The 26830-nt window shown below is 46.0% G+C and overlaps 1 protein-coding gene and 1 long non-coding RNA gene across 2 annotated transcripts in view; one reads left to right on the forward strand and one right to left on the reverse strand.

Annotated features, from left to right (window-relative positions):
* The window catches only part of ADGRE1 (adhesion G protein-coupled receptor E1), a 67126-nt gene that overhangs the window by 37795 nt on the left and 2501 nt on the right, over positions 1 to 26830 (reverse strand). The window contains exons 2-8 of the mRNA XM_033134949.1: positions 26678 to 26710; positions 18844 to 18990; positions 16210 to 16365; positions 15970 to 16089; positions 14726 to 14872; positions 10740 to 10889; positions 221 to 367 (exon numbers count right to left, since the gene is read on the reverse strand). Coding sequence (XP_032990840.1) covers positions 221 to 367; positions 10740 to 10889; positions 14726 to 14872; positions 15970 to 16089; positions 16210 to 16365; positions 18844 to 18990; positions 26678 to 26710 — 900 coding nt within the window. The remainder of the gene's footprint in view (positions 1 to 220; positions 368 to 10739; positions 10890 to 14725; positions 14873 to 15969; positions 16090 to 16209; positions 16366 to 18843; positions 18991 to 26677; positions 26711 to 26830) is intronic.
* LOC117038224 (uncharacterized) lies at positions 7120 to 8939 on the forward strand. Its single transcript, XR_004425646.1, has 3 exons — positions 7120 to 7298; positions 7965 to 8110; positions 8814 to 8939. It is a non-coding gene; the product is annotated as an uncharacterized LOC117038224 (long non-coding RNA).

Genomic DNA, 26830 nt, shown 5'->3' on the forward strand with positions numbered 1-26830 from the left:
ATTGAATGAATGAATGCATGCATGAATAAGGGAGGTGAGGAAGGGAGGGGTAGGGAGGGGGAAGGAAAGAAGAAAGGAAGGAAGGAAGGAAGGAAGGAAGGAAGGAAGGAAGGAAGGAAGGAAATAGTGTTTGGGTAAAAAGTCAAAGTACCTACATCTGACAGTTTCCACCTGATTTTCTATCAAATGATGAAGGGTTTTTGAGGGGGTGTGAACTCACCTTTGCATATCACTCCTGGGCCCTTGAAATGCATCAGTCCATTGCTAGACAGGAAGCCTCCTTTGCAAGTGCAGTAGTAACTTCCCACAGTGTTGTTACAAGTGGCACGAGATGGGCACGTGGTGGTGTCCGCACACTCATTCACATCTAGGCGGCATAGAAGGAAGAGCTTATGTTAGAGTGTCAGAGTGGGGCTCAAGGGTAACCCAGTGTGAGAGGGAGAAGGTGATTGTTGTCAGTTGATATTGTCCTCCAGTTGTTCTATACCTTGGTCCCTAATAATGTGACCTTATTTAGAAGGTCACATCTTTGTAGATGTCATTAAGATGTAAGTTAAGATCATACTGGAGTAGGATGGTCCCTTAATCTGATATGATTGGTGTACTTATAAAAAAAGGAGTAGAGGTACAGAAACATAGGAAGAAGACCGTGTGACAACGAAGGCAGAGATTGGTGTGACGTGTCTACAAGCCAAAGAATGCCAAGGATTGCCAGCGACACCAGAACCTGGGAGAGACGACTGGAACAGATTCTCCCCTAGAGTCTTCAGAGAAAGCACCTTGATTTTGAACTTCTGGCCTCCAGAACTATGAGAGAATAAATCTCCATTCTATTTAATTTGCTACAGCAGCCCTCTGAAACTGATACAGTGACCAAGGGAGCTCATCAAAGATCTTGAAGACGCTAGACCCTTCCTTCTCAAAGTGTGGTCCATGGGCCAGTGTCACCAGTAGAGAGTTTGATGGAAATGCAAACTCTCAGGCCCTGCCCCAGAGCTACTGAATCAGAAACTGCATTTTAACAAGATCCTCGGGTGATTTGTGGGCCCATGAAAATGTGACTCACTGACTTGGACCCTCACTACTCCTACTGGTTTGTGGACCAATAGCTTTTGCCTTGCCTGGGATCCCCAGGAGAACAGCAAGTCCAGGGAGGGACCTGAGATACATTCTAGCCAATCTAGTCCTTGGACAAGTGGTTTCACCTCTCTGTACCTCAGTTTACCTGTTTAGCCTTCACCCTCATAGCCAATGAGTCCCTGCCCTAATGATTCTCCCTCCAAAATATCATTTGACATCTACCCACTTCTCTCCATCTCCACAGCTATGCTTGGTACAGATCTTCCTACCTGCCTACATCCTCAATATCCCCTGCAAACGTGTGTAAATGCAGATTTGATCATCTACCCCCATTCCTTCATATAACCCTCCCTGTTGCCCTCAGAATTAAAATCCAAATTACTGAGGAAGATCCAAAACGGCAGAGTAGATAAACACTGTGCATGCATCTTTCCATGAACACATTAAAATTACAACTAAATTACAGAACAATAAACCTGGAAAACCATCTGAAGTCTATCCAAACAGAGATCCTGTAACTAAAAATATAAAGAAGCCTCGTTGAGACTGGTGGAGGTGCAGAACGGGGCAGAAACCTCTGTGTGGTGGTTGAGAATCAGAAGGGATATCTCAGCTGTGGAGGTTCCCCCAAGAAGAGCAAAGGACCCCAGCCCCACACCAAGCTCCCCAGCACAGAATACTGGTGCTGGGAAGAGGAGCCTCTACATCTGGCTGTAAAAAGCAGTGGGGATTCCGACCATCTGGGTCAGATGGAAGGCTGCAGGAAACCCAGACATCTTAAATGGTCCGGGAACAGACACACTTGCTCACAGCCACTCACCCTGGGCTCCAGTGGAGGGATGCTGATTCAGGGGGTGTTGGAGGCACTCAGGGGGGCAGACCGAGGTGTGTGGATTTGAGAGGGCTGGAGGACAGTCACCATGTTCCCTATGAGGGGTCCTCATCCCATGCAATTGAAGGTGGGCGCCGTCTTTCCTGTGTTGAACCCTCTTGCCATGCGCATGGCCAAATCTGAATCTGAATTGGTCTGGTGAGCTCCATCTGGACCCTGCCCCACCCAACTCCCCAAAGCTGGAGGCACTTTTTCTGTGAGCAGTCAGCCCCTCCCACATCGTACTCTTTCTTGGAAAACTATCGGAGTCTGCCAGGCCCCAGGAAGGCAGCAACGAGCCTTGGCGTGCTCTGAAATGTTTCCTGAGTTTCCAGGCTCGACACTGGCATCAAACAAGAATTTACATTAACCTGGTGACCACAATTCTTCCCACTGTAGTGACTCCCTGAGACCCTGCCTCACCCAACTTGCATACTACATGAGGCGCTATCAGCTGCTGACCCTTCAGGGAGATGGCATGTGGCAGCAATCCTTGGGGCATTCTGGCTTTTTGTGGAGCTACGTCAAGCCGGGTACTGGTGGCAGACATCCTCAGTTCACAGAGTGGCATCTCCCACATACCTCCAGGTTTAGCACAGGCAGCGAACAAGTGCAGATCACTTTGTGGCTCTTACCAGGTAGCCCCCAGCCAGTCGCAGGCAGTGGGTGACCTGGGCCTGCACCGGAGCCCCTCCCAAGAGGCCCCAGAACCAACATACTTGGAGGTTGGCTTCAGACCACAGCAGAGCACTGCCCAATTAATCCCACAAGCGTCATATACAAAAAGCAGTCACAATAGGCACCAGAGCCTGCTGGGCAAATTCCACTCAGTGGGGTAAGCCCCCTGCACAGTATCCCATAAGCTGTGGACATAGCCAAACCCCAGAGTCAGTCAGTCTGTGGGTCAGTTCCACTCACTGATGTGCCAATAGCAATCCAGGCTCAACTATAACAGAAGGGAACACACAACCCACACAAGGGACATTCCTGGATTACCCAGAACAGATGACCAGGTGCCAGGGCCCCACAGGACACTTACTACATAATACCACCCAGCTAAGATTGGGAGGCATAGCAAAAAGAATTTTCAAAACGAGGATAGTTTAAGGGACCTCTGAGACAACATCAAATGTAACAACATTCACATCATAGGGGTACCAGAAAGAGAAGAGAGAAAGCAAGGGATTGAGAACCTATTTGAAGAAATAATGACTGAAAAGTTTCCTAACCTGGCCAAGGAAATAGACATACAAGTCCAGGAAGCACAGAGAGTCCCAAACTAGATGAACTCAAACTGGCCAACACAAAGACACATTATAATAAAAATGGCAAAGCTTAAAGACAAAGAGAGAATTCTAAAAGCATCAAGAGAAAAGCAGTTAGTTACCTACAAGGGAGCTCCCATAAGATGATTTCTCAACAAAAACTTTGCAGGCCAGAAGGGACTGGCATAAAATATTCAATGTGATGAAAAGCAAGGAGCTACAATCAAGACTACTCTATCAAGCAAGGCTACCATTTAAAATTGAATGACAGATAAGGAGCTTCCCAGATAATAAAAAGCTAAAGGAGTTCATCACCAAACCAGTTATTACAATGAATGTTAGAGGAACTACTTTAAGATGGAAAAAAATAAAAAATATGAATAATAACATGGCAATAGCTGCATAACTATGAACAATTACTTTCGTCAATGTTTTTTTTTTTAATTAAAGTATATTGGGGTGACAATTGTTAGTAAAGTTACATAGATTTCAGGTGTACAATTCTGTATTACATGATCATTAAATCCCATTGTGTTGAACAATTACTTTCAATGTAAGTGAATTAAATGCTCCAATCAAAAGACATAGGGTGGTGGAATGGAGAAGAAAACAAAACCCTTACATCTGCTGCCTACAAGAGACTCACTTATGACTGAAAGACACAAACAGAAAGTAAAGGGATGAAAAAATATATTTCATGAAAATGGAAACAGAAAAAGCTGTGGTAGCAATACTTATACCGGACAAAATAGGCTTTAAAACAAACGCTATAACAAGAGACAAAGAAGGACCCAGTAATCCCACTTCAGGGTATTTATCCGAAGAAACCCAAAACACTAGTTCAAGGGGACATTGGCATCCATATGTTTATTGCAGCATTGTTTACAATGACCAAGATGTTCATCAATGGATGGGTCTCCATCAATGGATGAATGGATAAAGAGGAGGTGGTACATAGATACAAATGGCATACTGCTTGGTCATGGAAGGGAATGGATTCTTGCCATCTGAGGCAACATGGATGGACCTGGAGGGTATTGTGCTGAGTGGACTATGTCAGACAGAGAAAGACAGATGTAATGTGATTTTGCTTATATGTGGGATGTAAGAACAAAATAAACAATCAAAACACAAATAAACTCATAGATGCAGAAAACATTTTGATGGTTCCCAGAGAGCAGGGGGTTAGGGATATGGGTAAAAAAAAGGGAAGGGATTAAAAGGTACAAATTGGTTGTTACAAAGTAGTTCCAGGGATAGAGGGTTTAGCATAAAGAATATAGTCAATAATATTGCAATAACTATGTATGGTGTCATGGGACTAGATTTTGGGGGTGATAGATAGGAGGGGCTTGGGAGGCAAGGGTGTAAAGCTGAAGGGATTAAGAAGTACAAATTGGTAGTTACAAAATAGTCACAGTGCTATAAGTAAAGCACAGAGAATATAGTCAATGATAGGGAAATAACTATATATAGTGCCAGGTGGGTACTAGACTGGTCGGGGGATCGCTTCTTAAATTATATAAATGTCTAACCACTATGCTGTACACCTGAAATTAATATAAAATAATACTGAATGTCAACCTTCATTGAAAATTTTTAAAGAGGGGGATAGGTGAAGGGGAATAAATGGTCCAAATTTTTAGGTATAAAACACATAAGACATGGGGATGTAATGTACAGCATGGGGAATATTGTCAATAATAGTGTGATAGCTGGTACAATGTCAGATGGTTGCTGGACTTATCATTGTGATCATTTTTTTAGGTATATAAATGTTGAATACCTATGGAGTACAGCTGAAACTAATATAATATTGTATTAGCTATATTTTAATACATAGCTTTTTTAACATAAAATAAAATCCAAATTACTTAGCATGACCCAAAAAGCCTCCAGTGACAAGCCCCAAACACATTTTTGAGCCTCATCTCACATCTGTCTCCATTTCTAGCCTTCCCACCACAGGGCCTTTGCATGTGCCCATCTCTTTGCCTCTGCTCTGCCTGGTTAGCCCCTCCCCATTCTTCAGGCCTTGGCTAAATGTCCTACCTTCCAAGAAGCCTTCTATGACTACCCAAAGCTTCCTGTGCTCCTGTGACACTTACCACAACTCTAATTCCTCAATTATTTGTGTGATTAGCTCTTCAGTGATCATCTCCTCCCCCACACCGTGAGCTCCAGAAAGACAAAGCTACAGGTAGGAGCAGGCTCTCAAGTGCTAAGGAAGACACTCGTTTGATACTCTCATTCCTATGGTCAGCAGAATAATGGCTCCGCCAAAGATGACCATGTACCAATCCCTGGACCACATGAATATGCTGTGCTACACAGGAAGGGGGAATTAAGGCTGCTGATAGAATTAAGATCGCTAATCAGCTGATTTTGAGATGGAGAGATCATCCTGGATTTTCCAGGAGGAGCCAATGTACAAGGGTCTTTATAAGTGAAAGAGAAAGCTAGGAGAGGCAGAATCAAAGTGATTCATTGCAAGAAAGACTCGACCAGTCATTGCTGTCTGTGATGATGAAGGAAGGGGGACATGCGCCAAGGAATACACTTGACCTTTAGAAGCTGGAAAAGGCAATAAAACAGATTCTCCCCTGGAACCTCCAGAAAGCAACACAGCCCCGCCAATACGTTGATTTCAGCCCAACGGGTCGCATTTCGGACTTCTGACTTTCAGAACTGTAAGATAATGTTTTTGTTGCTGTAAGCCACCAAGTTTGTGGTCATTTATTACGGCAGCAATAGGAAACTGATACAATTCCCATTGTACAGATGTGGAAAACTGAGGCTCACAGGGGTTAAGTGACTTGTCCAAGGACACAGATGGTAAATGGCACTGCCAGGCCTGCCAAACCCCAAAGTACATGATTATCACTACTGCTACAAGAGAAGAGGTAAGTCTGACGGGAAATGGAATAAATTTTCAGGCAGTTTCTCAGACTATTCTATGGAAAAGCCTTCGGAATTGGTTATTTCAAGTCTATCACCCTTATAGACTGTGAGCTCCTACAAGGCAGCTATTTGTGTCCATCTTATTTACTGCTGTGTCCTGAGTGCATAGAACAGTGCCTGGCACATAGTCATTGCTCAGTCATAAAGACCTCCCTGAGAAGGTCCCATCTGAGCAAAGACCTGAGGGAAGTGAGTGAGTGAGCTATGAAGCTATTTAAGGCAGAGCAAACAACTAGTGCCAAAACCCTGAGACACGATGATGCCTGGTGATTTCATTGAATTACAAGGAGGCTGGTACTGTTGAAGCAGAGCGGATGAGGCAAGAGTCAGAGGAGGGGGGCAGATGGGTGGCTCAGTTGGTTAGAGCGTGAGCTCTGGGCAACAGGGTTGCCTGTTCGATTCCCACATGGGCCAGGGAGCTGCACCTTCCACAACTCGAATGAAGATAACGAGCTGCCACTGAGCTCCTGGGTGGCCAGATGGCTGCGTTGGTTGGAGCTCGTGCTCTCAACAAGGTTGCCAGTTCGACTGCCACAAGGGATGGTGGGCTGCGCCCCCTGCAACTGAGATTGAACACAGCATCTTGAGCTGAGCTGCTGCCGAGCTGCCGAGGGGCGGTTTATGGCTCAGTTGTTAGGAGCACATGATCCCAACCACAAGGTTGCCAGTTTGCCCTCTGCAACTAAGACTGAACAACGGCAACTGGACTTGGAGCTGAGCTGCACCCTCCACAACTAAATTTGAAAGGACAACAACCTGACTTAGAGCTACTGATGGGTCCTGGGGAAAACACACTGTTCCCCAATAAAGTCCTGTTCCCCTTCCCCAATTAAAAAAAAAAAAGAGTCAGAGGAAGTGACACACCCAGATCATGTAAGATCTGCTAAACCATTGTAAGACGTCAGCTTTTCATCAGAGAGAGATGGGAGCCATGGGAGAGTGTAGAGGAGGGACTTGGGTTTAACATGATCCTCTGGCCACTGGTGGGGAAGAGGAACTGTAAGGGTCAGAGGCAGGATGACAAGGGAGGAACCATCTGCACTTGCCCAGGTGAGCGAGGATGGTGGATACTACCCAGGTGGGAGCAGCGGAAAGTAGGAGATTCTGGATTTATTCTGAAGGTAATGCTAACAGGATTTGCCTATGGATTGGATGGGGGGAGGGGTATGAAAGAAAGAGAGGAGTCAATGATGTTGTCAAGATCCACTGGTAGGACACAATACCATGGGGACGCTCTTTATAGAAAGTGCCATAAAGACATGAAGTATCACAATTAGGGTCTTGAGGCGCTGTCTTCTTTATTTCCCAAAGCTGCACTCAAATTGTATCTTTCTTCTCATTACCAGCTTCCTCTTTCATCTGCAAAGGCAACATTTATCTTTGCAGACTTCCGGCACTTTACCACTTGCAATCTCCCAACTCTGAGCTGCCCAGTACTTTCTTCCTCTTGCTCAGTCTCCCACAGCGCAAGTCCACCCCAAACCAGGACAACAACCCACCCCGCTGTGACTGGGTACCTGCGAACCTCTCCTCATCATTTCCTGCGCTGTCCCATCAGCCACGCTCACCTTCACTAAGTTCCCTAAATCCTTTCCCATCTCAGGGTCTTTGCACCTCACCCTGCAGATCTTGAGATTTGCCACCCTCCATAATCATGTGAGCCAACTGCTTATTAATAAATCTTTACATATATGAATATACAGTATATAGTTGTATATATGTAGATATTCATCGTATTGGTTCTGTTTCTCTGGAAAACCCTAATACCAACACCTGCCATATGCCAGGACTCTTCTGGGCATGGTGGATTCAGCAGTGGAAAAAGACAAAAAATTCCCCACCTTCACAGAGCTGATAATCCTGGAGAGCTTGGGGTAAGGGATACAACGTCAAAAACAGTCTGAAAAGAAGATACGTGAGCTGAAACATAAAGGTGAGGGAGCAAGCCATGTGTATATGTAGGGCAAGAGCACAGAAGGCACAGCATGTGCAAAGGCCCTGAGGCAGGACTGTACCTGATGAGTTGAAGGAACAAGGAGGCCCGAGTGAGCGAAGGGAAGAGAGGGAGGAGATGAGGGCAGGAAGAGGATGGGGGCAGGTCATCGGGGGTCTTGTGAGAGGTGGGGAGGACTTGGGCTTTTACCCAGAGGGAGGTGGGAGCCCTGGAGGGTTGCGAGCAGAGGGATGGCACCTGACTCAGGTGCTCACAGGCGCCCTCTGCTGGCTGCTGGAAGGGCAAAGAGCTGGAAGACCAGGACGGAAGCCACTTCAATAATCCTTCTGAGACACACACACACACACACACACACACACACACACACACGATGCTCAATCATGAGCAAAACAACTTAACAGATGGTCACTTAATTGATCTGACAGCAAATGAGACTCAGAGAGGCAAAGAAACTTTTAAGACTAGAACTAGAACTCCCATTTCATAGGTCCCTTCCATGCACTGTCTTCAGTCCCCATGATAATGCTTCAAGGTGAGGGGACCAAGTCATCCTGGTTTCCCCAGGACTTTCTTGGTGTTAGCGCTCAACATCCAGCATCTCAGGAAACCATCGACAGACTAGGGCACGCAGGGACAGCCCGTCACCCGACTCCACAGTAAATGTTATGACTCCATTTTGTAGATGTAAAGATGCCCAAGAGCACTGGGGTAACCTGCCCCAGGTCAGACCACAAATCCGAATGCAAGAGAAGGCAAAGCAGAAGGGACGAATGCTGGAAAGGAGTCCCGGGGTCCTGGTCATTGTCCTGGCGGTGCCCCCTCACTGGCCACCAGCTTTGGCCCAGCTGCATCCCAGCCAATAAAAACCAGATAACTTGTGCTTCTCTAAGGAGGAGGAGGAAGAGGAAAAAGAGGTAGTTGGTGGGGAGTGGGTGGGGGGAGGTGGAGAGGGAATGGGGGAGGGGAGGAGGAGGAGAGAGAAGGAGGAAGAGGGGGCGCTAACTGAATTGAGCACTCTCTGTGTTCCGAGTACCATCCTTGTCACTGCCTCTATTTTACCTCCTTTATTCCTCATCAAAACCCTCATGGAACTGAAATCCCGGGAATTTACTGAAACACCTGAGGTCCCCACAGCAGTGAGCCAAGACTCAAACCCAGGAAGTGTGACTCCAGAACCTCCCTCTTAACTCCACATGGAGTTGAATCGTCACAACTATCCCATGAGGTGGGGGTCATCAGCAACCCAGAACAAAGAGCCATCAGGCCAAAATGTCAATAATGCAAAGGCTGAGAAACCCTGGTCTAACAAATACTGAGTGACATCAGGTCACTGGGGCAACACAGGGTTAACTCTGCCCTTGAAGGTTTCTGAGCCACAGAGAATACATGGAAGCGAACATTCTAGAAAAAATCATTAAGATGGAGGTAAGAACAAAATCTTTCACATTTCTATGTCAACTCACAAAACAGGAGGAACAAACAGGCGACATTCACTAGTCATTAGCATATGGGCCACTGCACTGGGCATTACCATGGCAAATCGGGACGAGAAATCTTTGTGATATGAATGTAGACTAATTTGGAGTCAACAGAGGACATGAAAATGGCCCATGGTTGAAAGATATGGAGAAGTGGTTTTTCTCTTGGTATCATGGAAAACATCTCAAACTAGGGAGTCAGCTCTCCACTTCCAGACATATTGAAGCATTGACTAGGCGAGCTCTTGTCAGAAAGATCACGGATAGAATTTATACTTTGCATATGGAGCTGAATTAGGTGCATGGTTTTCAGAATTTTTAGATGAGGAAAACTTTCTTCACAGGAAATGAAAGCTGAATAGGGAAGACAAATAAAAGAGGTGGTAATTGGACTGAAAGGGAGGTGGAAGTCCATGGTTTCGTTTTCTTGCCCTTGATGGGGATTCTGAATAGGTTCCTAGGAGCCTTTAAAGCTGTATTAATTTCTCTAAGGTCCCTTTCAACGGTATCACTCCCTTTTTCTGCTTCTAACAATGTCAGCAGCTACTGAAGATCAATAAGAAGAAATAGAACATTTCTAGTGAAAAGAAGCATAAATTTCCCCTGGGACTGAGGAATAGAAAATGTGTTCTGCAGTGTAGTAGATACTCCAAGGACGGCCTGCATCAACTCTTGCACTTACTCTATACACATGCTGCTCTCCCAGCAAGATCCGGAGTTTATTTCTTCTACCTCTGAACTTAGGCTGGCCCTGTGACTGTGACCAATAGAATGTGGTAGAAGTAACATTCTGGGACTTCCAAGCCAAGGCCTTATGGGGACTGTCATTTCTTTCTTTCTCTTTAAGCTTTCCTTCTTGGAAACCAGTTGACATGTTCTCAGGAAACCCAAGCAGCCATGTAGAAATGCCATGGTATAAACTGGGGGTCCAACTAAGCTTCCAGCCAGAGACCAGCGCCAACTACTTGCCACGTAAGTGAGGCCATTTCAGACCTGCTGGCCATCCTAGTACCCCAGGTAGTCAACCCATAAAATCATGAGCAAAAACAAAGGGTTGTTTTTATAAGTTACCACATTTCAGGGTCGTTTGATATCCATTAAGAAGTCCTTTGCATGACTGGGAGACTTACCTGTACATTTGAAAGCCTCTGGTTGCTTGGGAGTCCACAAATCAGATGAAAAGAACCCAGGCAGGCAAGAGCAACTATATTCTCCCGGAATGTTGGTGCAGACGGAACTGGGACCACAAAGAGTTGAGTTTCTGGAACACTCATCCACATCTAAACAGAAAATCGGTCTAAGTCAAAGGGATGAAGGATGCTGAGGCTGCAGCAACAGTTCACACCCCACCAGTGACAAAAGCCACTGGGTTCCCCTGGCTCCCACTCACCTTCTTGCACATATTTTCATTGCTACGGAAAGGCAGCGCTGAGGCATATTTATGACCCACACAAAGCTTCTGATGAGGCTTCCCACAGCTCAGGGTAAAACTCAAACTCCTCATTAGAACATGGGAGACCCTGAGGGTGTGCTCCCAGCTAAGCTCATCTTCTCTTTCTAATCCCTTTGTAACTCGTAATCCAGATTCATTGATTACCTGTAAATTCGTGAAGGCTTATTCTCTCTCACCTGTGTTTCCTCAGCCTCAAATTCACTCCCTTCTTTCCCTGGTGTACTTCAATTCCTCACCAAGGAATCACTATATTATTAATAACAACAACTAAGTGGCATCGTGCTAGAGGGCTGGAGAGCGTGGACATCTTGGGTTCAAAGCCTGGCTCTGTCCCTTATAAGCTGTGTGTTACTGGGTGCTATGGACTGAATTTTGTCCCCCCAATTTCATATGTTGAAACCCTAACCCCCAACAGGATAGTATTTAGACCTGAGGCCTTTGGAAGGTAATTAGGTTTGTATGATGTCATGAGGGTGGGTCCCCCTTGACAGAATTAGTGCCCTTAGAAGAGGAAGAAGAGACACAAGAGTCCTCTCTCTCTCTTTCTCTGTCTCTCTCTCGCTCACTCCCTCTCTCCCTGTGAGACCACAACAGGAAGGCAGTCATCTGCAAGCCAGGAAGAGAGTCCTCACCAGAAACCAACCATGCCAGTACCCTGATCTAGAATTCTAGCCTCCAGAACTGTGAGAAGTAAATGTCTGTTGTTTAACCCCCGAGTCTTTGGTATTTTCTTATGGCAGCCTGAGCTGACTAATACACTGTTCAAGAGAATTTATCCATGTGTCTCAGTTTTCTATCTGTCAAGTGGGGATAAGAACAGAACCCACCCCATAAGGTTGTTCAGAGGATTCAATAAGGTGATATCTGCAAAGTGCTGAGAACAGAATCTGGGGCATAGCAATGACTATGTAAGGATTTGTTAACTAAAATTAAAAATTAACTGCTAAGATGTTGAGCTTTCTTTGTGGGAAGCACTGAGGTCGATCCCTTACAGTCATCAGCTCAATGAATGCTCAGAGCAGCCCTATGAGGTGCATATTAATATTATTCCCATTTTTCAGAGGAGGAAACTGAGGCTTCAAATTGTACAGCATCACATAGCTCGTGAAAGGCCCAATGAGGATTTAAATCCAGGTCCTGTCTGGCTCTGGAATGTTTAGATGACACTTTCCCAGGGTGCCCTGAGTCTCAAAGTCTGGAAATATGATGATAAAATTGACGTCTGACCCACGCATGCCCACCCTGAGTGGCCAGAGGCTGCAGCCTGACTTGGAGGCAAAATAGCAACATTGGTTGGAAGCATAGAGTGTGAAGTCACATCTAGGCACAGTTCAGATCCGACTATCCTAGCTCCTGTCCATTTGACATTGGGAGAGTGATTTCACCACAATGGAGGCTCTTTTTCCTCATCTCTAAAATGACAATAGGATTTACAGTCAAGATGGCACAGTAGGTAAATGCTCTGCTTGCATCCTATCATGACCACTTCAAAATTACAACTAAACTATAGAAAAACCATCATTGAGAATCGCCTAAATTCTAACTGAATAGAAGTCCTAAAACTGAGGAAATACAGAAGAAGCCATGTTGAGACCGGTAGGAGAGATGGAGATGCTGGTCCCCATACCCATCTGTGGCGGTGAAAAATCAGGAGGGAGATCTCAGCTGCAAAGGTCTCCCTGAGGAGCAAGGGGTCCCAGCGCCATACCAGGTTCCCCAGCCAAAGGTTCCAGTGCCGAAAAGAGAAGTCCGCACAACTTCTGGCTGTGAAAACCAGCAGAGATTGTGACTGAGTGAGATGGAGGGCAGCTGGAGTTCCAGGTGCTCCTCTCAAAGGGACTGTGAATGGACTTACTCACTGATGGACGAAGAAGCTCTAAGCTTCACACTGGGGCAGTAGCTTGAGGGGTGCCAGGGACATGGGGGGAGAAACTGAACTGTTTAGCTTCAGGGCGAGAGAGGGAGGGGCAGCTCTCTTAGATAGAAGGGCTGGCAGAAGCTATAGTTGTTTTGTTGAGCCCTCCCCCCACCCACCATGCAGCTGCAGGCAGCCACCATAGCTGAGTCTCCATCCACCTGACTAACATCCTAGTGATTCCCTGAAACCCTGCACCACCCAACACGCTGGCCCATTCAAGCCGCTTCCAGTGAATTTTCAGTACAAATGGCCTGTCTTGACTCATGCTACAGACTTTCTTAAAATCTCTCAAAGGTTCACAAACCCCAAACAAGCAGCATCTGGCTTCATTGTGCCCCATAACTCTTGCTAAGCCTCCCCAAGCCTAGCCCTTGTGGCAGCAGGCCTTGGTTTGCAGATTAGCCTTTCCCCGGCACCTCCAAGCCCAGCACGAGTGGAAGACATGTGTGGATCGCTTTGTGGCTCATGTCAGGTGACCCCGGGCAGCGCACAGGCAGAGGCTGAACTTGGTCTGTGGTGGGGCCCCTCCCAGGAGTCCTCAGCCAGCACTCCTGGTGGCTCGCTTTGGAATGTGCCAGAGCACCGCCAGCCTACCTCCACAGATGACACACCCAAAGGGCAGACTGAGCAGGCACCAGAGCCCTGCTAAAGTGAATCCTTCTCCATAGGCAAGACTTCATTCTTTTTTTTATGGCTCAGTAATGGATGGACCTAGTGGATATTACACTAAGGGAAGTACGTCAGACAACGTTTGACTTATATGGGGAACCTAAGAACAAAATCAATGAAAAAACAAAACAATAAATGAAGAACAAAATAAATGAACAAACAAAAGAAAAACAGGCTCATAGTTACAGAGAACATTTTGATGGTTGTCGGAGGGAAGGGGGGGCTGGAGGGCTGGGTGAAAAAGATGTAAGGATTAACAAGTACAAACTCGTAGTCACAACATAGTCATGAGGATGTAGAGAATATAGTCAATTAGACTGTAACAACTATGTATGGTGTCAGGTGGGCACTAGATTTATCAGGGTGCTTGCTTTATAAGTTATATAAATGCGTAATCACTACGTTGTACACCTGAAACTAATATAATTTTGCATGTCAATTTTTTATTTAAAAATAAGAAATTACTAAACAAATAAACCAAAATGGGGATAAAATGTCACCAATGCTATCAGGCTGTTGGGAGGACCGAAGGAGGTCACATATGAAAGAGCTCATTGCCGTGGCTGAGATCCTGCCTCCAGGCCTTTGTACTGGCTGTTCACTCCTCCTGAAACGCACTTCCCATGGTTCCCAATATCTCACTCCCTCACTTCATTAGATCTTTTCTCCAATACCAACTTTTCAGCGTGGCCTTTCCTTGGTGAAAATTAGAACCCCAGCACTCTCGATCGGCCTTTCCTGCCTGCCTTATTTGTCTTCATCGCCTTTAACTATCTCTGACACATTCACTTTGTTTGCTATCTGTCTCCCTCCACACTAGATGATAAGTTACAGGAGAACAAATATTTTTTCCTGTGTGTTTCCCCACTGTATCCACCATCCCTAGAAGAGTGCCTCACGTATTGTAGGTGCTCAGAGGTGTTTGGTGAATGAGTGAATGAATGAATGATTACTGGCTTCAGCTTTGCAAATGAGGGTTTTGAACGCAGTCGAGATCCACCCGACTCCTCCTCCACCGCTGCTGTCTTTTTGCAAACCTATTTGGACCTGAGTCCCCCACAGACCCCTTCACCTACCTTCACATGTCCCTTCTGGGACGTGGAAACTAATGTTTCCAGTGCTGGCTTCAAATCCTGGGCTGCAGACACAAGAGTAGCTTCCAAGACTGTTGTGGCAAGTTGCATTCTCTGGGCAAGCTCTGGGATTGGCACATTCATCCACATCTGGTGAGTGGAAATGAACACCCGGGTCCAGGCAAGTGAGGAACTGAGGACAGGAGACTGCACACAGGAGATCTACTCTACACGTCCTTAACTTGTGGCACACAGTGTTGCTGCTCCCCAATACCCGTGTTCTCCCCTTCTTCCTAGCCTCCCTTGCAGTGAGGTGTGTCCAAGAGAATAAATTCTGGCCAACAGTATGTGAGCAAAAGGGTGACAAATTGTTTCACAGCATAATGATCATAGATTGCAGAAGTGTTCATGGTCTTCTACTCCTCCCCGTATCCACACCTTGGATGTAAATTGTGCAATGCAATGCCACTCCTCTCTTTAAGACGTGGAGTTTGGTTTCTCAGCCCTTGAATCAGGCTGCCCCTATGACTTGCGTTGGCCAATAGAATGCAACAGAAGTGATATGGTGTCAGTTTCAAACGTAGCCTGCTAGAGGCTTGTTTGCTTCTGCTCATTCTTGAGGCTTCTGCCATAGGACCAAGCCCTAGACTGGCCTAATGAAGAACGAACGACAATGTGGAAGAGACATGGTTCATCCCAGACGAGCCCCAGATATGTGAGACAGCCCAGCCAAGATCAGCAGCGCTGAACCCCAGCTGACCGTAGACTCACAAACAAGCCCAGTTGAGACCCAAAGGACATTTTTTCCCCACTGTCAGACAATTTTTTATTGTGGGGACGCTGTCCTGTGCATTGTAGGGTGTTTAGCAACATCTTTGGCCTCTACCCACTAGATGACAGTAGTACACACAACCCCACCCCCACCACCAGCTGTGACAATCAAAAACATCTCCCGATGTGGCCAATGTCCTCCGAGAGAAAGATCAGTCTACAGAGAGATTCCCGCTCCACCCCATACTCTCAAGTACTGCCTGACCCACTGCTTAACTCATAGGAGGCTCTCAACAGGAGTTCAAAGCCCACTTCTTCCACTCTACTAGCTCTGTGTCCTTGAGCAAATGAATGCACCTCTCTTAGCCTCCATTTTCTGAGTCCTAACATGAGGCTCTTCGTCCCTACAACTAGGATCATCAAATGAGTTGATTCTTCATTAAGTAGGAGAATAAAAAAGAGCAGGTTCTCTCTACCTTCACACCTGGCGTTGTTCACAATGAATCCATTTTGGCACTGGCAACTGTAGCTTCCCAAAGAGTTGACACACTCAGAATGCTCTGGGCAGACCCCACTGTTGAGGCATTCATCGATGTCTGAGGAGCAGCAGACGAGAGTGAGCAGACAAAAAATTGGCTGTCTAAGGTTAGAAACACATTTTCCCAACTCAGTGGAAGCTGCCCACCAAAGACCCGTGCAGAGCCTGGAAGCATTACCTGTACAGGAGAAATGACCTTGCTTTCCCAGGCTCCAGTTATCTCCAGTGGGAGAAGAGAAACCATGTGAGCAGCTGCACGTGTACCTCCCCGGCAGGTTTTTGCAGACTGAATTGGGACCACATGGTTGGGGTCTTTGAGAACATTCATCTATATCTGGACACAGAAAGAGTCATAGTTACCAATTTGCCTCATCTTGTATAAAAGCGTTTTGCATTTTCCAAAGATGGTTGTAACAACATCTTCCATTCCATGTTCAATGTGAATTTGGGACTCCTTCCATCACGCAGTGGGGCCTGTGCCCCATGAATCTGAGCATGCTGTGACTGTCGTGCAAGTGACACTAGGTCATAAAAATATCGTGCATTTTCACCTTGTTGTCTTGAGACGCTCATTCTTGGGATTTAGCTGTCACATTGTGAGGAAGCCCAACCAGCCATGACAAAGCAGCCCACTTTGGGGGTAACGAAGACCTACAGCCCGTAGTCCTGGTGAAGCAGCCAGTCAACAGGCAGCACAAGCTTGCCAGCCATGGGACTGGGTCCCCTTCAAAGTGGATCCTCTAACCCCCACATGAGCCAACTCAACTGACACCGTGTGGAACAGAGACAAGCCGTCCTCACTAAACTCAACCCACACTGGAGATTCATTTATGAGCAAAATAAGTGATTGTCGTTGGTTTATGCACTAAGTTTGCAGGTGGTGTGTTACCCAGTAAAGAATACCTTGCAAAGCCATCTCTAGGAATTTACTCAGGAAATAATCTCCCATAGAATTATGCAGTTATGGTACCATGGGTCGGCCTTCCCTAAGTCTCTTTCAGCCCTGCTCTGGCTAAATAACCACTTGCTATGTAATTCTCATGCAAATAAAACTTCAAGCCAAGTCTCTTACAGCTCTCTCCCAGCAAACTGGACCTCTCCTAGAGAGAAATCTGGAGCTGACAATGTACACCAAGATAAGATCACGGGGATCTTCATTCCAGGTTTGCCTGAAGTTGCAAAATGTTAGAAACAACCTAAATGTCTATCGATAACAAGATGATTAAATTTGGAGTTGACATAAAGAATAAGGTAACATGTTCCTCAATTCGACAAACATCTATTGAATACTCACAATGTATCAGGCACTGTACTGGGGGCCAAAGACAGAGTGGACAGAATCTTGGCTACAGTATCCATTGTTTTTTACATGAGGAATGTTGATTTTACCCCAGATTTAAAAAGCAGTGCCCACCAGCACTAACTGAGCTCCCTGAATATCCCATGAACTCTAGCCCAAAGGAGGATGGTTGGGGCTCCCTGGGAACCACAATGATAGTAATGAATTATCTCATTCAGCAAACTACTGCCCACAGGTCAAATTCAGCCCACTGCCTGTTTGTGTAAATAAAGTTTTATTGGAACACAGCCACATCCGTTCATTTATGTATCATCTATGGCTGCTTTTGCAAAAGAGCTGGAGTGTTGAGTAATTATGACAGAGATCATATGGCCTAAAACCTCCAAAATATTTATTATCTGGCCCCTTACAGAAAAGGCTTGCAGACCCCTGATCCTAGTCAGAGGCACAGACAAATCTGTGCTGTCAAGAGGAGCATTGGGGCCTAAATATAAGAAAGGCAGACAAACAACTTAGCTCAATCTGGGAATTATTTGAGTTTATATTATTTGTGCTAATAGCAGCTCTCGGGACCTTGCATGTGCCTAACAGACTATAACCATTATTGCACTTAATCTTCCCAACTATTCTTGTAATAGGTGCTCTTAGACTCCCATTTTACAGATAGAAACACTGAGGCTTAGAGACATTAAATACACTTCTCCAACACCTCACAACTAGAGTGTGACAAGTAGGTAACGTGTTTGAGAGACTGCCATTAGAGTCAGAAAGACCTGGGTTTGAATTCCAGTTCAACTGAGTGACCCTAAACAAGTCACTTTATCTCTCTAAGCCTCAGTTTCCTCACCTATACAATGGAGAGCATCCCACTGTTACACTGGATTTCATGTGAAAATGCACCTAAAGTCCTTCACTCGGGGCCTAGCACTTAAAAAATGTTAGAAATCCTTATTTTCTGCATGGAGAGGCAACAAGAAGGAGGGTCCCCAAAATAAAATCAACGGTTATTTCTGGATATTGAAAAAATGGCATGATTTTTATTTTTTATTTTCATTGCAATGCTAGTCTCATTGGAAACTCTAGTGACCAAGAATCATTTCCATGATAAAGAAAGGGAGGTGGTGGGGGGAGAAGAAAGAAAGAAAGAAAGGAAGGATGGAAGGGAGGAAGGAAGGAAGGAAGGAAGGAAGGAAGGAAGGAAGGAAGGAAGGAAGGGAAAGAAGGAATTGAATGAATAAATGAATGCATGAATAAAGGAGGGGAGGAAGGGAGGTGGAGGGAGGAGGAAGGAAAGAAGAAAGGAAAGAAGGGAAGAAGGAAGGAAGGAAGGAAGGTAAGAAGGAAGGAAGGAAGGAAGGAAGGAAGGAAGGAAGGAAGGAAGGAAGCAAAGAAGGAAGGAAGGAAGGAAGCAAGGAAATAGTGTTTGGGTAAAAAGTCAAAGTACCTACATCTGACAGTTTCCACCTGATTGTCTATCAAATGATGAAGGGTTTTGAGGGGGTGTGAACTCACCTTTGCATGTCACTCCTGGGCCCTTGAAATGCATCAGTCCATTGCTAGACAGGAAGCCTCCTTTGCAAGTGCAGTAGTAACTTCCCACAGTGTTGTTACAAGTGGCACGAGATGGGCACGTGGTGGTGTCCGCACACTCATTCACATCTAGGCGGCATAGAAGGAAGAGCTTATGTTAGAGTGTCAGAGTGGGGCTCAAGGGTAACCCAGTGTGAGAGGGAGAAGGTGATTGTTGTCAGTTGATATTGTCCTCCAGTTGTCCTAAACCTTGGACCCTAATAATGTGACCTTATTTAGAAGGTCACATCTTTGTAGATGTCATTAAGATGTAAGTTAAGATCATACTGGAGTAGGATGGTCCCTTAATCTGATATGATTGGTGTACTTATAAAAAAAGGAGTAGAGGTACAGAAACATAGGAAGAAGACCATATGACAATAAAGACAGAGATTGGTGTGACGTGTCTACAAGCCAAAGAATGCCAAGGATTGCCAGCAACACCAGAACGTGTGAGAGACGCCTGGAACAGATTCTCCCCTAGAGGCTTCAGAGAAAGCACCTTGATTTTGAACTTCTGGCCTCCAGAACTATGAGAGAATAAATCTCCATTCTATTTAATTTGTTACAGCAGCCCTCGGAAACTGATACAGTGACCAAGGGAGCTCATCAAAGATTTTGAAGACGCTAGACCCTTCCTTCTCAAAGTGTGGTCCATGGGCCAGTGTCACCAGTAGAGAGTTTGATGGAAATGCAAACTCTCAGGCCCTGCCCCAGAACTACTGAATCAGAAACTGCATTTTAACAAGATCCTCGGGTGATTTGTGGGCCCATGAAAATGTGACTCACTGACTTGGACCCTCACTACTCCTACTGGTTTGTGGACCAATAGCTTTTGCCTTGCCTGGGATCCCCAGGAGAACAGCAAGTCCAGGGAGGGACCTGAGATACATTCTAGCCAATCTAGTCTTCGGACAAGTGGTTTCACCTCTCTGTACCTCAGTTTACCTGTTTAGCCTTCACCCTCATAGCCAATGAGTCCCTGCCCTAATGATTCTCCCTCCAAAATATCATTTGATATCTACCCACTTCTCTCCATCTCCACAGCTATACTTGGTACAGATCTTCCTACATGCCTACATCCTCAATATCCCCTGCAAACATGTGTAAATGCAGATTTGATCATCTACCCCCATTCCTTCATATAACCCCCCTGTTGCCCTCAGAATTAAAATCCAAATTACTGGGGAAGATCCAAAACGGCAGAGTAGATAAACACTGTGCATGCATCTTTCCATGAACACATTAAAATTACAACTAAATTACAGAACAATAAACCTGGAAAACCATCTGAAGTCTATCCAAACAGAGATCCTGTAACTAAAAATATAAAGAAGCCACAAACCTCTGTGTGGTGTTTGAGAATCAGAAGGGATATCTCAGCTGTGGAGGTTCCCCCAAGAAGAGCAAAGGACCCCAGCCCCACACCAGGCTCCCCAGCACAGAATACTGGTGCTGGGAAGAGGAGCCTCCACATCTGGCTGTAAAAAGCAGTGGGGATTCCGACCATCTGGGTCAGATGGAAGGCTGCAGGAAACCCAGACATCCTCTTAAATGGCCCGGGAACAGACACACTCGCTCACAGCCACTCACCGTGGGCTCCTGTGGAGGGATGGTGATTCGGGGGGTGTTGGAGGCACTCAGGAGGACAGACAAAAGTGTGTGGATTTGAGGAGAGGGCTGGAGGACAGTCACCATGTTCCCTATGAGGGGTCCTCATCCCATGCAGTTGACAGGTGGGCGCTGTCTTCCCTGTGTCGAACCCTCTCACCATGCCCATGGCCAAATCTGAATCTGAATTGGTCTGGTGAGCTCCATCTGGACCCTGCCCCACCCAACTCCCCAAAGCTGGAGGCACTTTCTCTGTGAGCAGTCAGCCCCTCCCACATCGTACTCTTTCTTGGAAAACTATCGGAGTCTGCCAGGCCCCAGGAAGGCAGCAACGAGCCTTGGCGTGCTCTGAAATGTTTCCTGAGTTTCCAGGCTCGACACTGGCATCAAACAAGAATTTACATTAACCTGGTGACCACAATTCTTCCCACTCTAGTGACTCCCTGAGACCCTACCTCACCCAACTTGCATACTACATGAGGCTCTATCAATGTAAGTGAATTAAATGCTCCAATCAAAAGACATAGGGTGGTTGAATGGAGAAGAAAACAAAACCCTTACATCTGCTGCCTACAAGAGACTCACTTATGACTGAAAGACACAAACAGAAAGTAAAGGGATGAAAAAATATATTTCATGAAAATGGAAACAGAAAAGGCTGTGGTAGCAATACTTATACCGGACAAAATAGACTTTAAAACAAAGGCTATAACAAGAGACATAGAAGGACCCAGTAATCCCACTTCAGGGTATTTATCCAAAGAAACCCAAATCACTAATTCAAGGGGACATTGGCATCCATATGTTTATTGCAGCATTGTTTACAATGGCCAAGATGTTCATCAATGGATGGGTCTCCATCAATGGATGAATGGATAAAGAGGAGGTGGTACATAGATACAAATGGCATACTGCTTGGTCATGGAAGGGAATGGATTCTTGCCATCTGAGGCAACATGGATGGACCTGGAGGGTATTGTGCTGAGTGGAGTATGTCAGACAGGGAAAGACAGATGTAATGTGATTTTGCTTATATGTGGGATGTAAAGAACAAAATAAACAATCAAAACAGAAATAACCTCATAAATGCAGAAAACATTTTGATGGTTGCCAGATAACAGGGGGTTAGGGGTATGGGTAAAAAAAAGGGAAGGGATTAAAAAGTACAAATTGGTTGTTACAAAGTAGTCACAGGGATAGAGGGTTTAGCATAAAGAATATAGTCAATAATATTGCAATAACTATGTATGGTGTCATTGGTACTAGATTTTGAGGGTGATAGATAGGAGGGGCTTGGGAGGCAAGGGTGTAAAGCTGAAGGGATTAAGAAGTACAAATTGGTAGTTACAAAATAGTCACAGTGCTGTAAAGTAAAGCACAGGGAATATAGTCAATGATAGGGAAATAACTCTATATAGTGCCAGGTGGGTACTAGTCGGGGGATCACTTCTTAAATTATATAAATGTCTAACCACTATGCTGTACACCTGAAATTAATATAAAATAATACTGAATGTCAACTGTCATTGAAAATTTTTAAAGAGGGGATAGGTGAAGGGGAATAAATGGTCCAAATTTTTAGGTATAAAACAAACAAGACATGGGGATGTAATGTACAGCATGGGGAATATTGTCAATAATAGTGTGATAGCTGGTACAATGTCAGATGGTTGCTGGACTAATCATTGTGATCATTTTTTTAGGTATATAAATGTTGAATAACTATGGAGTACAGCTGAAACTAATATAATATTGTATTAGCTATATTTTAATACATAGCTTTTTTAACATAAAATAAAATCCAAATTACTTAGCATGACCCAAAAAGCCCCCAGTGACCAGACCCAACCACATTTTTGAGCCTCATCTCACATCTGTCTCCATTTCTAGCCTTCCCACCACAGGGCCTTTGCATGTGCCCGTCTCTTTGCCTCTGCTCTGTCTGGCTAGCCCCTCCCCATTCTTCAGGCCTTGGCTAAATGTCCTACCTTCCAAGAAGCCTTCTATGACTACCCAAAGCTTCCTGTGCTCCTGTGACACTTACCACAACTCTAATTCCTCAATTATTTGTGTGATTAGCTCTTCAGTGATCATCTCCTCCCCCACACCGTGAGCTCCAGGAAGACAAAGCTACAGGTAGAAGCAGGCTCTCAAGTGCTAAGGAAGACACTCGTTTGATACTCTCATTCCTATGGTCAGCAGAATAATGGCTCCGCCAAAGATGACCATGTACCAATCCCTGGACCACATGAATATGCTGTGCTACACAGGAAGGGAGAATTAAGGCTGCTGATAGAATTAAGATCGCTCATCAGCTGATTTTGAGTAGGAGAGATCATCCTGGATTTTCCAAGAGGAGCCAATGTACACGGGTCTTTATAAGTGAAAGAGAAAGCTAGGAGAGGCAGAATCAAAGTGATGCAATGTAGGAAAGACTCGACCAGTCATTGCTGTCTGTGATGATGAAGGAAGGGGGACATGCGCCAAGGAATACACTTGACCTTTAGAAGCTGGAAAAGGCAATAAAACAGATTCTCCCCTGGAACCTCCAGAAAGCAACACAGCCCCGCCAATACGTTGATTTCAGCCCAAGGGGTCGCATTTTGGAATTCTGACTTTCAGAACTGTAAGATAATGTTTTTGTTGCTGTAAGCCACCAAGTTTGTGGTCATTTATTACGGCAGCAATAGGAAACTGATACAATTCCCTTTGTACAGATGTGGAAAACTGAGGCTCACTGAGGTTAAACTGAGGCTAAACTGAGGTTAAGTGACTTGCCCAAGGACACAGATGGTAAATGGCACTGCCAGGCCTGCCAAACCCCAAAGTGCATGATTATCACTACTGCCACATGAGAAGAGGTAAGTCTGACAGGAAATGGAATAAATTTTCAGGCAGTTTCTCAGACTATTCTATGGAAAAGCCTTCGGAATTGGTTATTTCAAGTCTATCACCCTTATAGACTGTGAGCTCCCACAAGGCAGCTATTTGTGTCCATCTTATTTACTGCTGTGTCCTGAGTGCATAGAACAGTGCCTGGCACATAGTCATTGCTCAGTCATAAAGACCTCCCTGAGAAGGTCCCATCTGAGCAAAGACCTGAGGGAAGTGAGTGAGTGAGCTATGAAGCTATTTAAGGCAGAGCAAACAACTAGTGCCAAAACTCTGAGACAGGATGATGCCTGGTGATTTCATTGAATTACAAGGAGGCTGGTACTGTTGAAGCAGAGCGGATGAGGCAAGAGTCAGAGGAGGGGGGCAGATGGGTGGCTCAGTTGGTTAGAGTGTGAGCTCTGGGCAACAGGGTTGCCTGTTCGATTCCCACATGGGCCAGGGAGCTGCACCCTCCACAACTCGAATGAAGATAACGAGCTGCCACTGAGCTCCTGGGCGGCCAGATGGCTCAGTTGGTTGGAGCTCGTGCTCTCAATAACAAGGTTGCCAGTTCGACTCCCACAAGGGATGGTGGGCTGCGCCCCCTGCAGCTGAGATTGAACACAGCACCTTGAGCTGAGCTGCTGCCGAGCTGCCGAGGGGCGGTTTATGGCTCAGTTGTTTGGAGCACATGATCCCAACCACAAGGTTGCCAGTTTGCCCTCTGCAAGTAAGACTGAACAACGGCAACTGGACTTGGAGCTGAGCTGCACCCTCCACAACTAAATTTGAAAGGACAACAACCTGACTTGGAGCTACTGATGGGTCCTGGGGAAAACACACTGTTCCCCAATAAAGTCCTGTTCCCCTTCCCCAATTAAAAAAAAAAAGAGTCAGAGGAAGTGACACACCCAGATCATGTAAGATCTGCTAAACCATTGTAAGACGTCAGCTTTTCATCAGAGAGAGATGGGAGCCATGGGAGAGTGTAGAGGAGGGACTTGGGTTTAACATGATCCTCTGGCCACTGGTGGGGAAGAGGAACTGTAAGGGTCAGAGGCAGGATGACAAGGGAGGAACCATCTGCACTTGCCCAGGTGAGCGAGGATGGTGGATACTACCCAGGTGGGAGCAGCGGAAAGTAGGAGATTCTGGATTTATTCTGAAGGTAATGCTAACAGGATATGCCTATGGATTGGATGGGGGGAGGGGTATGAAAGAAAGAGAGGAGTCAATGATGTTGTCAAGATCCACTGGTAGGACACTATACCATGGGGACGCTCTTTATAGAAAGTGCCATAAAGACATGAAGTATCACAATTAGGGTCTTGAGGCTATGTCTTCTTTGTTTCCCAAAGCTGCACTCAAATTGTATCTTTCCTCTCATTACCAGCTTCCTCTTTCATCTGCAAAGGCAACATTTATCTTTGCAGACTTCCGGCACTTTACCACTTGCAATCTCCCAACTCTGAGCTGCCCAGTACTTTCTTCCTCTTGCTCAGTGTCCCACAGCGCAAGTCCACCCCAAACCAGGACAACAACCCACCCCGCTGTGACTGCGAACCTCTCCTCATCATTTCCTGCGCTGTCCCATCAGCCACGCTCACCTTCACTAAGTTCCCTAAATCCTTCCCATCTCAGGATCTTTGCACCTCACCCTGCAGATCTTGAGATTTGCCACCCTCCATAATCATGTGAGCCAACTGCTTATTAATAAATCTTTACATATATGAATATACAGTATATAGTTGTATATATGTAGATATTCATCGTATTGGTTCTGTTTCTCTGGAAAACCCTAATACCAACACCTGCCATATGCCAGGACTCTTCTGGGCATGGTGGATTCAGCAGTGGAAAAAGACAAAAAATTCCCCACCTTCACAGAGCTGATAATCCTGGAGAGCTTGGGGTAAGGGATACAACGTCAAAAACAGTCTGAGAAGAAGATACGTGAGCTGAAACATAAAGGTGAGGGAGCAAACCATGTGTATATGTAGGGCAAGAGCACAGAAGGCAAAGGCACAGCATGTGCAAAGGCCCTGAGGCAGGACTGTACCTGATGAGTTGAAGGAACAAGGAGGCCCGAGTGAGCGAAGGGAAGAGAGAGAGGAGATGAGGGCAGGAAAGGGATGGGGGCAGGTCATCTGGAGTCTTGTGAGAGGTGGGGAGGACTTGGGCTTTTACCCAGAGGGAGGTGGGAGCCCTGGAGGGCTGCGAGCAGAGGGATGGCACCTGACTCAGGTGCTCACAGGCGCCCTCTGCTGGCTGCAGGAAGGGCAAAGAGCTGGGAGACCAGGACGGAAGCCACTTCAATAATCCTTCTGAGACACACACACACACGATGCTCAATCATGAGCAAAACAACTTAACAGATGGTCACTTAATTGATCTGACAGCAAATGAGACTCAGAGAGGCAAAGAAACTTTTAAGACTAGAACTAGAACTCCCATTTCATAGGTCCCTTCCATGCACTGTCTTCAGTCCCCATGATAATGCTTCAAGGTGAGGGGACCAAGTCATCCTGGTTTCCCCAGGACTTTCTTGGTGTTAGCGCTCAACATCCAGCATCTCAGGAAACTGTCGACAGACTAGGGCACGCAGGGACAGCCCGTCACCCGACTCCACGGTAAATGTTATGACTCCATTTTGTACATGTAAAGATGCCCAAGAGCACTGGGGTAACCTGCCCCAGGTCAGACCACAAATCCGAATGCAAGAGAAGGCAAAGCAGAAGGGACGAATGCTGGGAAGGAGTCCCGGGGTCCTGGTCATTGTCCTGGCGGTGCCCCCTCACTGGCCACCAGCTTTGGCCCAGCTGCATCCCAGCCAATAAAAACCAGATAACTTGTGCTTCTCTAAGGAGGAGGAGGAAGAGGAAAAAGAGGTAGTTGGTGGGGGGTGGGTGGGGGGAGGTGGAGAGGGAATGGGGGAGGGGAGGAGGAGGAGAGAGAAGGAGGAAGAGGGGGCGCTAACTGAATTGAGCACTCTCTGTGTTCCGAGTACCATCCTTGTCACTGCCTCTATTTTACCTCCTTTATTCCTCATCAAAACCCTCATGGAACTGAAATCCCGGGAATTTACTAAAACACCTGAGGTCCCCACAGCAGTGAGCCAAGACTCAAACCCAGGAAGTGTGACTCCAGAGCCTCCCTCTTAACTCCACATGGAGTTGAATCGTCTCAACTGTCCCATGAGGTGGGGGTCATCACAATACCCATTAATCAGATGACAAAACTGAGAGACAGTGGTGCGAAGGTCTAACTGCCTTCAATCAGGGGAGTCTCTTACCAGATTTCGCCTGAATCAACCAGGGAAGCCAACCTACAAACAGAGGAAAGAGAAGTCATCAGGTGCCTTTGAGATGCAACCAGGAGCCACCCCTGCACCAGCCAGTCCCCACTTTTCCCTAAGTGCCAGTGATTATGGCGGCAAGTGATGAAA

Source organism: Rhinolophus ferrumequinum, chromosome 18 (genome assembly GCF_004115265.2).
Source record: "Rhinolophus ferrumequinum isolate MPI-CBG mRhiFer1 chromosome 18, mRhiFer1_v1.p, whole genome shotgun sequence".
Taxonomy (NCBI): Eukaryota; Metazoa; Chordata; class Mammalia; order Chiroptera; family Rhinolophidae; genus Rhinolophus; species Rhinolophus ferrumequinum.